This window comes from Microchirus variegatus (genome assembly GCF_963457635.1).
Source record: "Microchirus variegatus genome assembly, chromosome: 22".
NCBI classification, from domain to species: Eukaryota; Metazoa; Chordata; class Actinopteri; order Pleuronectiformes; family Soleidae; genus Microchirus; species Microchirus variegatus.
Genome location: NC_139823.1, coordinates 19,206,062 through 19,222,059, shown reverse-complemented (window position 1 = coordinate 19,222,059; position 15,998 = coordinate 19,206,062). Strand labels below are relative to the sequence as shown.

Below are 15,998 nucleotides of genomic sequence, written 5' to 3'. Positions count from 1 at the left end.
GAACCACTTCCTTTCAACCTGGGCTTTCAAAGTAAGAGCCACTGACCGGCTTCTTACGACTTCCTGTGAAAACATTTTGCTTTACAGTTTGTCAATTAAAAAATATATCTATAGCGTATAACTTTTGGTTGACATTTATTTCAAGTGTTCATTGTTTTGCGCACGTTGCACATGTCATCTAAGTTGTCTTATTTTCTTGTGTTAACATGTCACTTCCGTTACGCAGGGGCGCTTCCGTAATGCCACAAGCTTTTGTCACATTCGGGGTTCCGTCGTCTCCGGGCCTGCTGCTCGATACTAGTCTTCGCATGTTCTCCTCATGCTGTGGATAAATATCGATATAGGGTAAGATTTCCGATTATCTATCGCCTGTATTGATTTTAATCAACAGCTGTGTTGGTCGTCGCGCGAGCGAGGCTAACACTTTAGATGCTAACGGGTATGTCAGGAAACAGAAGCTGTCATCATCCTCCTCATCATCATCCTCCTCCCTCCTCCTCCCCCGCAAACGCTTTAAACGCTTATCATGACACAAAACAACGAATTCTAATTCAACTCGTCCAAATTATATATACATAAAATAAAGAAAAGAGTCTGCTTATATATTGTTAGCTAGCGTAGCTTCTCACTCGCGCCTTTATTTTTAACATAGCTACTGTTGGATACACGGCTAGCGTTAGCTCACGTAGCATATTTCAATATTACATTATATTGTGTGATATCACAGTGTATTAGACTAATAGAAATACAACGACGTAAAAAGGACGGTTTTATAATATAGTTGCACTGATTTATAGCATTACAAACATCATCTGGTGAATATAATGAGCTTTATATATATATTATATATCATGTAAACAGTACAAGTTAGCCGAACAGGGAGACATACCACACATATTATAAATTATTTTTTACAATAAATGTGACTTTTATTCAATTAAGTAGTCAACAGGAGGTGCACATCCAGCATGACAAATGTCAGCATTTAGATTTGACCCCTCTTTATGATCTACTATGGCATTTTAATTTGATTAAAGATGTTATTTAGAAATAATAATAATTTGTCAATATCAATTTAAACGTCAGATTACTGCTGATTAATGTTAATAATAATGAAATAATGATGAATGAAACGGTTAGTTGAGAAGAAAATGTCTTGTGTTTATGTCTCAGACACAGTTTCTAAAACAGCAGCTGTCCTCAGGACCATGTCTGACTGTGACACTGTCTGTGACTCAGATGAGATGAGTCACGACATGTGGACAAGATTAGCCACAAGGAAAATAAGCAGCTATAGATGCAGAATTGGTGAACCTTTCAATAATATGTGTAATCATTTTGTTTGTGTATAGACTTGCTCTGATGTCTAATGTGAATGATGAGAGTGGAGCATCATCATCATCATCATCATCATCATCATGATCATCCATTAATCTCCAGTTTCACTGTGATGTAAGCAGAGTCTGAATGTTGTTCAAGGTCTTTTGTTTTAGCGCAGACATGTTTGCACACGACCTTGTTGAATAACAACACAGATTATTTAGAGTCAGAGAGGACAGATATGGGTTTTTATCAGTTAGGGAGATCATGATGCATCATGGGATAAATAATAAATACAAGTGTCAATATTTTCTGGATTATTGGGTTTGTTGTTTGGGTGATAAAATGTAAAAAATAATGTCTGATCAGTGTTTCTTAAACCAAATGCTGAAAAATCATGCAGGCCGCTTTTATTTATTAAATACATTTATGAAAACTGATGCTCGCTGATAAATACACATTACAGCAGAGTGTTTTCTCACTAAAGGACCACTTTTACTTTTCCCCTTTGGATCAATTGTTCACATAGAGAGTAATATTCGCACAATTTCAGGTTACAGAATAAAAAGTCATTCATTATTCATGATATCGTCCACTCACTATTGATCTGGAAACTCTTCTTGGACCCCCCCCCCCCCCCCCGACCCTCTTGGAATCAGTGCATCACAGTGTGATACAGCACAAGGTCAATAATAATGTTTCCACTTCTCAAACACACAGAACATCCTGTCTCATTCTGGAACCGTCTCCATGGAGACGAGCTACAGGAAGTGGGCGGCCTCTGTGTCATTCCTCTGAAAACATGTACAGTAAAGTGTCACAGTGGAAGGAAATGGAAAAAGAAAAGCACCAGACTCAAAAAAGCTTCTTGACTGATGCACACAGACCTTTAGATGAATCATTAAAGTGTCCATCAGTGGGATAATATGTAGTTTATATGTCACTCACTCAGAGGGAAAAAGAAAACTGCTCACTATTCAATAACAACATAATTAAACAATGATTAACCAGGAAGTGAACAGATTATAGCAGGGTTTCTTAATCCTGGTCCTGCTCCAACACACCTGACTCGACAGGATTTTGCAGAGGTCGATGACAAGCGAATCATTTGATTCAGGTGTGTTAGAGCAGGGAAACATGCAGAGCTGTGGGTCACCACGACCACAGAACTACAGAACATTTCTTATTTCTGCTCTGCTTGTGTTTTTACAGGTAAAAGGTGTGTGGTCACCACACATCGGCGCAGGAACACAACAGGATGTCAGGACCATAGCAGCTGCCGTCTAAACCGCCCAGCTGTGTGTTTGTGGTGAAGGAGCAGAAGCTCCTCCCACTGCGAGGACATGTTCGAAGTGAAGCCGCGGGCGGTGGAGAAGAAGGAGTCGAGCACAGAGACAGGTACACACATCTGTTTTTGTTGTTGTTGTTGTGTATGCGACGTACACTTGGTCTCTGTCTGATCCAGTTCAAGTGGTAGGACAGTTTTCTCATCTCATCTACTCTGTGTTTTAAAGCACTGGTTCACAAACTGTGGGTCCAGAAGGCCCACAAATTTTCCCACCCTTTTAGTGAAGATTTGTCTGTATTTGTTTGAAATGACGTGCATAAAATGATCAATTCAAAATGATATTATAAGTTACAGATATGGCAGAAAATGAGTCACTACATTAGTTGTTGTTGTTGCTTACATTCTTAAAAAGTTGTTTTATTTTCATGTGAAGGCTTTTGTGCCTCTGGGTCAGTTTCATGGGTGTGGTGTTAAAGCAGAGGTGTGGTCATCAGACCTGCGGAGTGGGACCCACACTCTCTTTGTCTCACAGTATACAACACAGTAAGACATCACGGCGTGAATATTCGTGTTTCTGTCTCAGCAGGAAAATGATGTTGCATTTGCTATTTCAGGAGAAATGCAGCAATAAACACAAAGCAAAAATAGTGCAAATATAAACAACAACACTGTTGCATGCATGTGCTCAGCAGCAGACGCCCCGTCTCATCTAGCATAGCACGGCCATATTTCACACTTAGCTGTCAGCTGTCAGGTTGCATTGTGGGTACGTGCTACATTTTAAAAGGAAGAACAAGAAAGGCTGTATCGGTCTGTTAGCTTAGCATAAAGATATGTATGAGCCATAATAAAAAAAAATGTGACAAATTTTAAGTTACTTCAGTTCAAGTAAAATCAACTGTAATCAGTCATATATATTGGACAAATGTTTTGAAGCTGAAAATAATCATAAAAAAACAAACATGTTCTGCTTTGTTTACATTTATCTCTCACTGCCTGCCTGCAGTACCTCCACATCCCTCCAGGTGGCTGTGGCCCACACTGGAGAATCACTGAATTAATGTTAAAAAGTCAGTTAAAATAATGAGGTTTACTTAAAAACAAAAAGTACATAATAAAATCCAGATTTCTTGTATTTAATCTCACTGCGTGTCCTCGTGTCTCAGATGAGGGTCTCGGCAGCAGCAGCGGGAGACGTTACGCCTCCAGTTCGGTGGGTTCTGGTTCCGTGGGCTCCATGTATCTGTCAGACAGTCAGGACTGGGTGGTGTCGCCCAGCTGCTCTCCAGACGAAGGCCCCGCCCCCAACAACAGCGCCATCTCGCCCCTGCTGGCAGAGGAAACCTTCCGCTACATGAGTGAGTGACTGTCTTCTTTATGCTGTGATGACGCTGTGAGTGAAGAGTGGACACACGAGTGAGCAGATTGTGTGTGTGTCATTCATGTAAGACACATGAATGTGTGTGTGGAGAGGAGAGAGGGAGGTGCAGTGAGTCAGAGTTGAGTTCAAATCCTCAGTCACGGGACAAAGGCTGACAGGAGGAGGAGTGAGTGTGGATGTCCTGTAGACAGCAGAGCACAGAGGAGGAGAATGCCGGTTTCAAACGTCCACAGTGAGGAGGTGTATGATATTTTCGTGGTGGAAGGTGAGTCGAGGTGTCTGCACGGAGCTCATTTCTCCTCTGAGACTCTGAAATGTGAGACGCTGCAGCTTCAGCGGCGTCTTCAAGGTCAGACGGAGGTGAGACTGTGAATCAGTGCCGTTGTGTGTTGCCATTCAAACACGTTGTGGAATGCAGCCGGATCGCTCACTTCCTGTCACACTTGTGTCGTTTTCATTCAATCCAACCTGGTTTCTCTTCACTTACTTCACGTTTGACCCACATTAACTCCTCTTTTTAAACTTCCTGCTGCGGCGACAGCAGGTTTTTAAGCTGTTGATGTAACACTGATGTTTCATGTTTCTGCCTCTTCCACTTGTGCTGCGTCAAATCAAGCGTGCTCTATTATTAGCAGCTGATGTCGTCGTACAGACGTGGAATGTTAATATGCACTTGTCCTCTGCTCGTCCTCACACAAACTCACACACACACTCCTATACTGTAAGAGAAGAAATGCTGATTTAGACGACCAATCTGTGAACACAAGTTTTTTAGTATAATTCTGGAATTTAATGATGGAGGCAGCAGTGGATCTGTGTGCTGTGAGCTAAAATCACTGGTTTTCTCTATGGGCTTTGGTGTGGGAGAGTGAGTGGTTTACAGACTTCAGTTTACAGTGAGATAAAGACGTGAACGTGTTCTTAAGAGGTCACAGACTTCAGCTGAGGTGGATTTAATGTGTCAGTACCTAATGCAACCTCATGTCAATCAACCTGGACTGTCCCTTTAATGTTGGTGGTGCTAAAGATCAAATTAAACACATATGGAGTGTGTGTGTGTGTGTGTGTGTGTGTGTGTGTATATTAGTGTCCAAATGAGTGTGATAAGTGACGGGTATGTAGTTTATTGTGATCAGAGTTCAACCTCTTCTTTCACTACTACAGTGTGTGTGTTTGAGTGTGTGTGTGTCGCACAGTAACTGTAGAGATCAAATGTGTGTGTGTGTGTGTGTGTGTGTGCGTGTGCCTTCCTGTGGTTATATATAACAGCTGATTGTTGGGGGTGTGAGGTCACTGTGGCTCTGTGATTATCTGAGCAGCTGCACAGCTACAAGTACAAGTACATTTATTTAATTATAAATGTTTGATTTAAAATGAAATGAAAAGTGTTCAGACAAAGAAAAAGTAGCTTGTCCTTGTTTATGTTTGATCCAAATGTAAACGGATGGATGAATGATTGTTATGATCAGTGCTAACAGCAGGAGTTAAACGCTGATGCTGCAGTGATTAGAGATGCTGCTTCTCTTCAAACAGGTGCAAGTGGGCGGAGTCCAGCACCGGCGACACCCACTCAGGTGCAAAGAGCAGCTCTGAACTAACTGATGTAGTAGATTCTGTCACACGGCTCAGTCCAGTTGATTTAGTCCAGCTTCTGCTCTCTGCTTTTATTCTGTCTGCACTTCTAAATCTCTGTGATCGTCTTCTCTCTCTCTTCTGTTTGTCTTTAGCGTACCTTTCTTTGGAGTCCTCCTCTTACTCACACCCCGGCTCTCAGAGCCTCTCCAAAGGTATCTATCTATCTATCTATCTATCTATCTACTCTCCTTCTTTCCTCTCCTCTTCTGCTCTGCGACTCCTTCGCTCCAGAGATGGAGATGAGCTTTGTTCCTGGAAACTCTGTGTGATGTCTGTTGCATGTAGATGAGAGCAGACATCGACTGTCTCTGTAGACGTAGCTGTAGCTCTGTGTGTTACTGTGTGTTACTGTGTGTGTCTGTATGTGTGTGTGTGCAGCTGTGACTCTTCTAGAGACGGGACGATATGTAAATTCCCTGTCCTGATTATCCTCACTCAAATCATTACAGTTCATCAGATTGTTTTTTTTAGTTTTTGGACATAAACGTGTGGAGACGTGTGTCTGTTTTCTGCCTCATTTGATTATTTGCAGGAAACTGAATAATAAATGTTACCAAAACAATGTGACACAATGTCGTAACTTTACGAAAACATGCTACTAATGTTGCAAAGAATTACCGATCTTACCGAAGAACTGTTACAAAAACACATTATGGTTTAAAATGTGTTACTTAAGTTACAAAAAACAATATAGATGATCCCAAAAATCTTAGTGCCTGTTACTAATGTTTAAAAAACAACTTTAATTACACAAAATAGGTATAAAATGTGATCTCCAAAGAAAGATAACTCTCCTAAAAGTGTTCTTAAATGTAGCCATGTCCCAAAGACATGCTGCTATGGATCCTCATTTGTTTGGTCAACATTTTAAAATGTAAAACAAAACGAGTGGAACTATGCAGCTCCAAATGAACCACTAGGACTGTATGTTGGCGAGTCAGTCACAGAATGATCATGTTATCGCCAGTGATGTTTATGGTGATGTGTGTGATCACTGTGTCGTCTCGTCTCCAGACTCCTCCTCCTCTTCCATGACCTCCTGACCTGTAGCAACATATTTACATGTAGCTGCTGATGCTGTTGCTTTGTGGTCAGAACATTTTATTTTTTGTATATGTGTTTTATTCTAAAGTGTTTTCTCTGACCTCAGTCCTCAGCTCTGACCACATGGAGCAGATGACAAAGACGTACAATGACATTGATGTGGTGTCACACCTTCTGGCTGAGGTAAGAGCGTCCACACACACAAACACACACATACAGTTTTTAATGAAGCTGCAGCAGCAGCAGTGTCTGTCTGCTCGTGTGTTTGACCCTGACTGTCCTGTCTTCTGTCTTCTGTCTTCTGTCTTCTGGTTGGACAGCGGGACAGAGACCTGGAACTGGCGGCTCGTATCGGTCAGTCTCTGCTGCAGAGGAATCACCTGCTGCAGGAACGCAACGAAGCCGTGGAGGAGCAGCTCACTCAGGCTCTGGACCAGGTCACTTCACATGTTCTACGTCACAAATTACACTGAACTTAAGAATATTGACTGTCTTTGCTGCTGTAACCATGTAAACGTACCCGTTGTAAGTCCAATTAAGTACTAACTTATGTTATTTACAAACTAATAAGGAAAGAGTGAAGTAATTCATACATGAATACTGGAGTGAAGTACATTTAAAAGTATTCTAATAATGTAGTCTATACAATTATTCATATTTTAATTGAAAAATCAGTGGAATTAGCATCTACCTTAAAAGGTAATGTGCCTACATCGGCTCCCTGTGGAACACCACCTCACTAAACATCTGTTTGATGGAGATTGTGCAGATGTTTCCTCTCACTGACTCTCTCTCTCTCTCCAGGTTCATCAGCTGCAGCATGAGCTCAGTAAGAAGGACGAGTTACTGCGGATGGTGGCCAGCGCCTCGGAAGAGAGCGAGGCCGACTCCAGCGTGTCCACGCCCCTGCAGCGGCGCAAGACGGCGGGGGGCGGAGCCACCGCCACGAACCCTGCCGCAGCTCTCAGTCAGCTGGAGTCGCTGCAGGGCAAACTGCAGGAGCTGGAGGACGAGAACCAGACGCTGAGGTCTGAGGTACGAGGGCTTTTACAGAGGGGAACACGAGGAAACAGGAAGTGATATAGTTTATAATTCTACAAAATATAGTTATTTTTTGCAGAACATCTATCATTTCAACATCCGTCACAGTTAAGAAATATTCTGTACATGATTCTGTTGTGAAATCCTTTAGATCAAAGTGTTTCCTGTAAATTTCAGTGCTTAAATCATGAATGAAGCTGATGATTAAATGACTGTGACTGTGTGTTGGTGCTGCAGGCCTGTCAGCTGAAGAGAGACACCATCACGTACGAGGAGAAGGAGCAGCAGCTGGTCAGCGACTGTGTCAAAGAGCTGCGTGAGTCTGACACACACACACACACAGATACACTCTATCAATGTGGAGGGCTGTTTTTAATGTATGAGGGCTGTTTTTAATGTGTGTGTGTGTGTGTGTGTGTGTGTGTGTGTGTGTGTGTGTGTGTGTGTGTGTGTGTGTGTGTGTGTGTGTGTGTGTGTGTGTGTGTGTGTGTGTGTGTGTGTGTGTGTGTGTGTGTGTGTGTGTGTGTGTGTGTGTGTGTGTGTGTGTGTGTGTGTGTGTGTGTGTGTGTGTGTGTGTGTGTGTGTGTGTGTGTGTGTGTGTGTGTGTGAGTGTGTGTGTGTGTGTGTGTGTGTGAGCAGGTGAGTCCAACAGTCAGATGATTTCTCTGACAGACGACTTGTCTCAGAAGAACGAGGAGCTGCACAGACACCAGGAGGAAATCGCTCAGCTGCTCTCACAGATCGTCGAGCTGCAGCACAGAGTCAAAGAGGTGACCAGTGTGTGTGTGTGTGTGTGTGTGCGCGTGTGTGTGTGTCTGCAGTGTGTTAACCTGTGACTCAACTTATTTCTGGTGTGTTGTGTCTCTGTAGTTGGCTTTGGAGAAAGAGGAGCTGAGGATTCACCTGCAGGCATCTAAAGATGCTCAAAGACAACTCACTGCTGAGGTACCAGCACACACACTACACACACTACACACACTATACACACTCCCTTTGTTAAGATTACACTTAAATTATAATGATTCACTCACGTTTCACATGCTTTTCTTGGATCCACAGTTCTAGGTTTTAGTTTCACTGAATAGAACAGTGCTCATGGCTTGATTACATATTTAAGGCCTTAAAAAGTCTTAAATTCTTCTAAAATCAGCTGTGACAGCTGTGACTCTTCTAGAGACGGGACGATATGTAAATTCCCTGTCCTGATTATCCTCACTCAAATCATTCCAGTTCATCAGATTGTTTTTTTAGTTTTTGGACATAAACGTGTTACTTTACGAAAACATGCTACTAATGTTGCAAAGAATAACCGATCTTACCAAAGAACTGTTACAAAAACACATTATGGTTTAAGATGTGTTACTAAAGTTACAAAAATCCATATTGATGTTCCCAAAAATCTTAGTAACGGTTACAAATGTTTACCAAAATAGGTATAAAACGTGATGTTATCACAAAAATCAATATTGTTGTCTCCAAAGAAAGATAATTCTCCTAAAAGTCGTCTTAAATGTAGCTCATTAAAAGTCTTAAATCCAATTTCAAAAGGTCTTAAAAATCTACGTTACTTTTATAAACGTGCATAAACTTCAGTCTCGCTTTGAAATGTTCCTATTTTTGAGGATGTGATAACAACAATAACTACAACACAGAACTAAAGTAGGTCACCTGTGCTGCCCGGGGAGAATTTATCGAGCACCACTAGCTAGCGGCTGTGTGCGCGCCGCGGTGTGCTACAGCTTAGCATAGCAGCGGAGAAAACTTAACGTTAGCCCACAGCTAAGCCCAATTGCAAGTTCAACAATTAGTGGCTCCAATTTTCCTTCATGTATTTTGTACTTTTTTGCCAATATGGATTTGAAACGGGTCTTAAATTGTATTCATTACGGTCTTAAACAAGTCTTTAAAAGTCTTAAATTTGACTTGTTGAAACCTGCAGAGACCCTGTATGTGCAGAGATCTGTACTGCCTCCATTAGCAGCTCTGTCGCTAGGCAACAGTGGTTAAAAAAACCACCAGGGACAGATCAATTAAGACATCGCTCATTTAAGGCTCATTCAGTGGTTAAGCATGGTGTCATGTGATTATTCACTGATATGAAAAGTGTGTGTGTGTGTGTGTCAGCTGGACGAGCTGGCAGAGAGAAATATGGAGTGTGTGGAGATGCTGCACGAGTCTCAGGAGGAGATCAAAGAGCTCCGCAGTAAAAACACGCCCTCTGCTGGACTGAGACGACACCTGTCCTACGGCCTCTACCCCATGGTGAGAAACACACACACACACACACACATCCTGCTCTTAAACACACTCCACAAGTCAATACAAAGATTAAACGTGCGTGTGTTTGCAGGACTCTCTGGCAGCAGAGATCGAGGGAACCATGAGGAGAGAGCTGAGTGTAGAAGAAGAATCAGCCTTTCAGGACCAAAGGTGAGATGAGCGGACACAGCAGACATGGACGGTGTTTGTTCTAGACCTCGTTTCTTTAATCTTCTCCGTCTCGTCCTTGCAGAACATCCCAGAAGAAAGTCTTCCAAACAGTCCGCTCCATCAACGCCTCGTCCTCGCGGGCAGGTTCTGCCACGCCTCCCATCCCCGGCTCAGGTCAGAGCTCTTTAGTGATGACGTCACAGCCCTTCCCGTCCACTCAGAGGTACAGCACACACACACACACACACACACTGATGTCGTCCTGTGTGAGGGACAAGTTTGGACGTGAACAGTGTCTCCGTGTGTCTCAGGGACGAGGACAGGATGGGTCAGCCCGGCTGTCCCGGTGGAAACGACCTGACCAGAGCTCTTCACCGCCTGTCACTGCGGCGGCAGAACTTCCTCTCTGAGCGTCAGTTCTTCCAATCGGAGCGAGACAAGAAGCTGCAGACGCTGGCAGGAGCAGAGGTGGAGGGAGGAGGAGGAGGAGGAGGAGGAGGAGGAGGAGGAGGCAGTAGCTGCAGCAGCTCACCTATGGGCAGTGTTTACTCCTCCTACTCTAACCTGTCTGAACTCTCATTCACCTCCACCGTTTTTAAGACCTTCCTCCCTGAGAAGCTTCAGATCGTCAAACCCATGGAAGGTTTGTACGTCGTCAGCGTAATAAGTCTATGACGTCTTAAGAACATGTTCACGTCTTTATCTTCACTGTTAGACAGACTTTAACAACAGGAAAGTGAAGTTTGTAAACCACTCACTCTCCCACACCAAAGTCCATAGAGAAAATCAGTGATTTTAGCTCACAGGGACACAGGAGCTGCTGGTCTACTGCTGCCTCGTGTGGTCACTTTGTGTCACTGAGGTAAGTGTAAATTAAATATTTCAAATGCTGAATTCACTAAAATCAGTCATTGTAGGTTAGTGATGGAGGCAGCAGTGGATCAACAACTGTGTGCTGTGATGTTAAAATCACTGATTTTCTCTATGGGCTTTGGTGTGGGAGAGTGAGTGGTTTACAAACTTCAGTTTCCTCTTGGAAAATGTTGTTTAATGATGGTTAAAAGCAACAAAAATATTCGTAAGACATAATAAAGTTAAGTTGATGTGTATTTTATTTTTTTTAAGTGGATAAAAATCTGTTTTTCACGCCGTTGTGTGTGTGTTTCAGGCTCACTGACGCTCCATCACTGGCAGCAGCTCGCCAAACCACACCTGGCCACCATCCTGGACCCACACCCAGGCGTGGTGACCAAGGGTTTCCGCCCGCTGACTCAGGACGCCACGTACCGCCTCTCTGACATGGAGGAGGACGAGGAGGACGAAGAGCACGGAGGCAGTGGCGTCCTGGAGAAGGGAGCGGCGGAGCGCGGCAAGGAAGAGGCGGAGGATGAGCAGGAGGAGGAGGAGGAAGAAGGGGGGATCACGTTCAAAGTGCGCTACACGTCCACACCAGAGGACAGGAAGGACAGGAAGCACTCGGTGTCTCCTCTCCCTCTGACGCCCACTCTCCTGACATCATCATCATCCTCATCCTCCTCTGTGTCTCTGACACCTGCACTTCCTGTCACTGTGACGTCCAGCCAATCATGTCTGACCATTCCGAGAACCTCTGCAACAGTGGTACAAGCACAGAGTCACATGACCTCAGTGTCGACAACAGCCTCGTCCTCTGGTAAAACAGCGAACGCCGAGCGTTGAGTAAAACGTGATAAATAACGTAAAGTTTTTCAACGATTCTTTTCATGACCCTGGTTTGTTTTTGTCTTCAGTCCCAAATCCAGGGAAGTGTCACAGCTCCACCTCCTCCACCTACACCTTCACCACCTGCCGCATCCTGCACCCCAGTGACATCACACAGGTCACCGCCAGGTCAGTCGCCCTCATGAAAAGTTAGCCCCGCCCCTTTAGCACTGTGTTTTTGGCACGTTGTGAGTTGTTTTCATTATTATTTAGTCTACGATGTCTTTAAGAACATGTTCACGTCTTTATCTCACTTTTAGACAGACTTTTATAAACCACTCACTCTCCCACACCAAAGCCCATAGAGAAAATCAGTGATTTTAACATCACAGCACACAGGAGTTCACAGGAGTTGTTGATCCACTGCTGCCTCCATCACTAACTTACAATGACTGATTTGTTCAATTCGGCTTTTAAAAACCTTCGTTCAGATTGACCTCAGTGACACAAAGTGACCACACGAGGCAGCAGTAGACCAGCAGCTCCCGTGTCCCTGTGAGCTAAAATCACTGGTTTTCTCTATGGGCTTTTGTGTGAGAGAGTTTCCTGTAAAAACATTCAGTGAAAAAGTGAAAATCAGTGATATTTGTGTATTTTAAAGAGTGATTCTCTGTGTTTTCAGTTCCCAGTCGTGTCTCCTGGTTCACACACCCAGTTCCCTGAGGACGGGGCCCAGCACGCCCGTGACTCCCTGCAGACTCAGTCTGGGCGACTCCTTCCCTCCTCGCCGCCCTGCAGCTCCCACCAGCAGCCTGGCTAAGCTGGTGCTGGAGCGAGGTATATCTGCACAGGTGTCCACTGACGCGCCGCCCTCATCTCCCAAACCCACGTCCACGCGGCCGCTCTTCCGCTTCCTCCCAAACACGCCCCCAAACTCCCCGTCCCACTCTCCGGCGCCCTCTCCCGTCCCCGCCGAGTCGCGACAGCACCCGGCCGACAACTTCCTGGCCTCGCGTCCAGCGGAGCTTTTCCTGCAGGACGTTTACGGCTTGAATCTGGGCCGCGCGCCTCACCCCGACCTTCCGAGCCCCTCCCAGGGAGCGGCGGCGCGGCCCGAGCTGGTGAACAGCGTGGGTCTGGTGGAGAGGCTGCGGCGGCTCGGCTTCGCTAACGTTCTTCACGCTTCGGAGCCGCGGCAGGACTCTGCCACGTTTGTGTCGGCGGGCGGAGGAAGCCTGTTAGACGGACTGAGACGTAACCAGAGTCTGCCCGCCATGATCGGCGCCCGAGCTGGGAAATCAGCTGCTAGAGCTAACCCTCCTCTTCATCATCATCTTCATCCTCCTCCTCCTCCTCACCCCACCTCGCTGGCTCTGCCTCCACCTGCGTGGGGAAACCTTAAAGAGCGACGGCGACACTTCGCCTCAGTCTCTCATGATCCATCGAGTTCAACCAAGCACTGAAGACGAGGAGGAGGAGGAGGAAGAAGAAGAGGAGGAGGAGATGGTGAGAACATGCACCTCCTCATTTCTCCTCCTTCTCTGCCTTTGAAGAGACAGAGACTCTGATTTAACCAGGCCCTGCTTTTAATGACTGAATTTTAAAGCACAATTGAGCTAAAGTGACTGTTTTTAGTGACTCCGCAGTGTGTGTGTGCGCGTGTGCGTGCGTGTGTGCGTGTGCGTGCGTGTGCGTGCGTGTGTGTGTGTGTGTGTGTGTACGCTCATGTTAAGGCCTTAGCTCTCACTCCTGCACAGGTTCATATCCATCTCTCTGTAGGCTCTGTAGTTCTCCTGTCAGGCTCTGGATGCTCAGGTTCAGGTCCAGTTTTCAGGTCCAGGTCCAGGTCCAGGTTCAGGTTCAGGTTCAGGTCCAGGTGGAGCAGAGAAGGAACATGGATGTGTTTAAGGTTGTTTGAGGAAGTGTTAAAGAGAGGAGCAGTGGAGCAGAGCGATGAAGAGAAAGGCTTTATGTATGTTTGTTTGTTTATGAAAGAAGAAGGAGAAGGAAGAGAATAATGAGCATCCAGAGTCTTAAAGTGATGGAACAGGTTTTTAAAGTGTGGTTGAATGAAGTTCTGAAACTGAAGTTTGTAAACCACTCACTCTCCCACACCAAAGTCATCAAAATAAAACCAGTGATTTTAGCTCACAGGGACACAGGAGCTGCTGGTCCTCTGTTGCCTCGTGTGGTCACTTTGTGTCACTGAAGTTGATCTGAACAAAGGATTTTTTTATGCCGAATTTTACAAAATCAGACATTGTAAGTTAGTGATGGAGGCAGCAGTGGATCAACAACTCCTGTGAACTCCTGTGTGCTGTGATGTTAAAATCACTGGTTTACTCTATGGACTTTGGTGTGGGAGAGTGAGTGGTTTATAAAAGTCTGTCTAACAGTGAGATAAAGACGTGAACATTAACGTCTTCTGTAGTTAATCATGTGTGAGCAGACGACCCCCTCGACACATGAGGTCATTTCCTGCCAGGCTCATGCTGCAGTCTGACCACACAGCAAACATGATGCCTCTTTTAACTGTTGTACGTCTGCCTGCATGACCTCGCCTACAGGTCCCAGCATGCACCTGTCGGCAGAAGGACGGGGGGGTGAGAAAAAAAACGTTAATCTGCCTTTTCCTTCAGGAGCCAGTGTTAATATTTTTTAATGGAATGAGGCCTTATGTTTGAAGCCAGCACTGTTCAGTGTGTATGTGTATATATGTCTGTGTGTGTGTGTGTATGTGTGTGTGCGCACTCAGTAGGTGGAGGTTGTTTTATTTTGAAGGATCACTGCTCGGTGAACAAAGGGGGATAAAGAAAAATCACCACAATAATAGAAGGAGGATTCATTCATTGATTCATTGACTGACCTCAGGCCTGTGAGGCGTTCAGGTTCACTCTGTTCTGAGGGTTAAAAACACTGACACATGGTTATTCTTTATCACAGGGATTGTTTGTTTTGAAGGGTTAGTTCAGGTTATTATTGTGAGTGTGAGACACGGAGGCTACGACACCAGAGGAAGTTTGTAAACCACTCACTCTCCCACACCAAAGCCCATAGAGTAAACCAGTGATTTTAACATCACAGCACACAGGAGTTCACAGGAGTTGTTGATCCACTGCTGCCTCCATCACTAAGTTATAATGTCTGATTTTTGCGAATCCGGCATTTGAAATATTTAATTTAGACTTAACTCAGTGACACAAAGTGACCACACGAGGCAGCAGTAGACCAGCAGCTCCTGTGTCTGTGAGCTAAACTCACTGATTTTCTCTATGGGCTTTGGTGTGGGTGAGTGAGTGGTTTACAAACTTCTGTTTCCTATTGTTAAAGTCTGTCTAACAGTGAAATAGACACGTCTGTAGACATCGTAGACTTAAATTAACATAGATTTTATCCATTGAGTCTTTTGTTAATTGGCTAAAATCGAGCTTTCTTCGTCTCAGGCTGCTTCTCTGCATTGTTTTTAAAAACAAACAAAACTGAACTGTCCCTTTAAAATGGGTTACGACGTGACGTCCAGGACGTTCAGAGACAAACATTCTTCACTCTCAGCTTCTGCACTTTGACTTAATTTCACCTTTTATTTTGAAATCACTATGTGACGTTTATAGATTCTCACACAATCGGCATAACGGCTGCACGTAAGCTAACGTTTCACCATGACATTGTAATATATTTGTAGCATTACTGCTTTATTTTTATTATTATTATTATTATTATTATTATTTAGCTTTTATAAGGCGACGCCCACAGGAGGAAAAACAAGCCCACTTTTATTTTTTACCTGAGAAGAAAACGGTGAGAGAAAGAGTTTGATGTCGTGTTTGTTCTCCTCGCTCTGAAACTAAAACATGTGGCTCCTAATGTTTTTATAAATAAATCTCTGAAAAACAAACCTTTCACATCAAACATCACATTTTTATTCCATGAACAGGATTTAGTTTGTGCCGCTCGTACATGAAGAAAAGTCTGATTTAATACTTCAGTTCAAGATTTTGCTTGGTTTTTAGTCGTATTTCTGGACATTTAGTAAATATTCACCTGTTTAATCTCTTCAGTAAATGTGGGTTTTTTAAAGCTGCTTAATCTGCATTTTTTTCTCTGTAAATTACGTCAAATCTGCTGCTGCAGTCGATTAAGAGCCTCAAACTTGTTGAATTACGCATTTTACATTTAATC

General features: G+C 44.1%; 1 protein-coding gene across 2 annotated transcripts; it reads left to right on the top strand.

Moving 5' to 3' along the window:
- The first annotated feature begins 271 nt into the window (after positions 1-271).
- trak2 (trafficking protein, kinesin binding 2) lies at positions 272-15,703 on the top strand. 2 transcript variants are annotated; one of them, XM_083909016.1, is made up of 17 exons: positions 272-345; positions 2,533-2,718; positions 3,775-3,966; positions 5,717-5,776; positions 6,775-6,851; positions 6,989-7,105; positions 7,473-7,703; positions 7,947-8,025; positions 8,349-8,479; positions 8,580-8,654; positions 9,834-9,971; positions 10,060-10,139; positions 10,222-10,362; positions 10,451-10,782; positions 11,308-11,811; positions 11,909-12,008; positions 12,502-15,703. In XM_083909016.1, exons 2-17 carry the CDS (start codon positions 2,664-2,666, stop codon positions 13,280-13,282), a joined length of 3,093 nt encoding a protein of 1,030 aa, XP_083765142.1. In that variant the 5' UTR covers positions 272-345; positions 2,533-2,663; the 3' UTR covers positions 13,283-15,703. The 2 variants fall into 2 exon arrangements, with proteins under 2 accessions (XP_083765142.1, XP_083765143.1); XM_083909017.1 differs by lacking the exon at positions 5,717-5,776.
- The last annotated feature ends 295 nt before the right edge of the window (positions 15,704-15,998 follow it).

Excerpts from the sequence above, each read along its gene's own strand:
- trak2 (XM_083909016.1), top strand. The coding sequence starts at position 2,664 with ATGTTCGAAGTGAAGCCGCGGGCGGTGGAGAAGAAGGAGTCGAGCACA. Across the intron at positions 5,777-6,774 it reads CTCTCAGAGCCTCTCCAAAG|TCCTCAGCTCTGACCACATG; the intron begins GTATCTATCTAT and ends CTCTGACCTCAG. Across the intron at positions 7,106-7,472 it reads TCACTCAGGCTCTGGACCAG|GTTCATCAGCTGCAGCATGA; the intron begins GTCACTTCACAT and ends CTCTCTCTCCAG.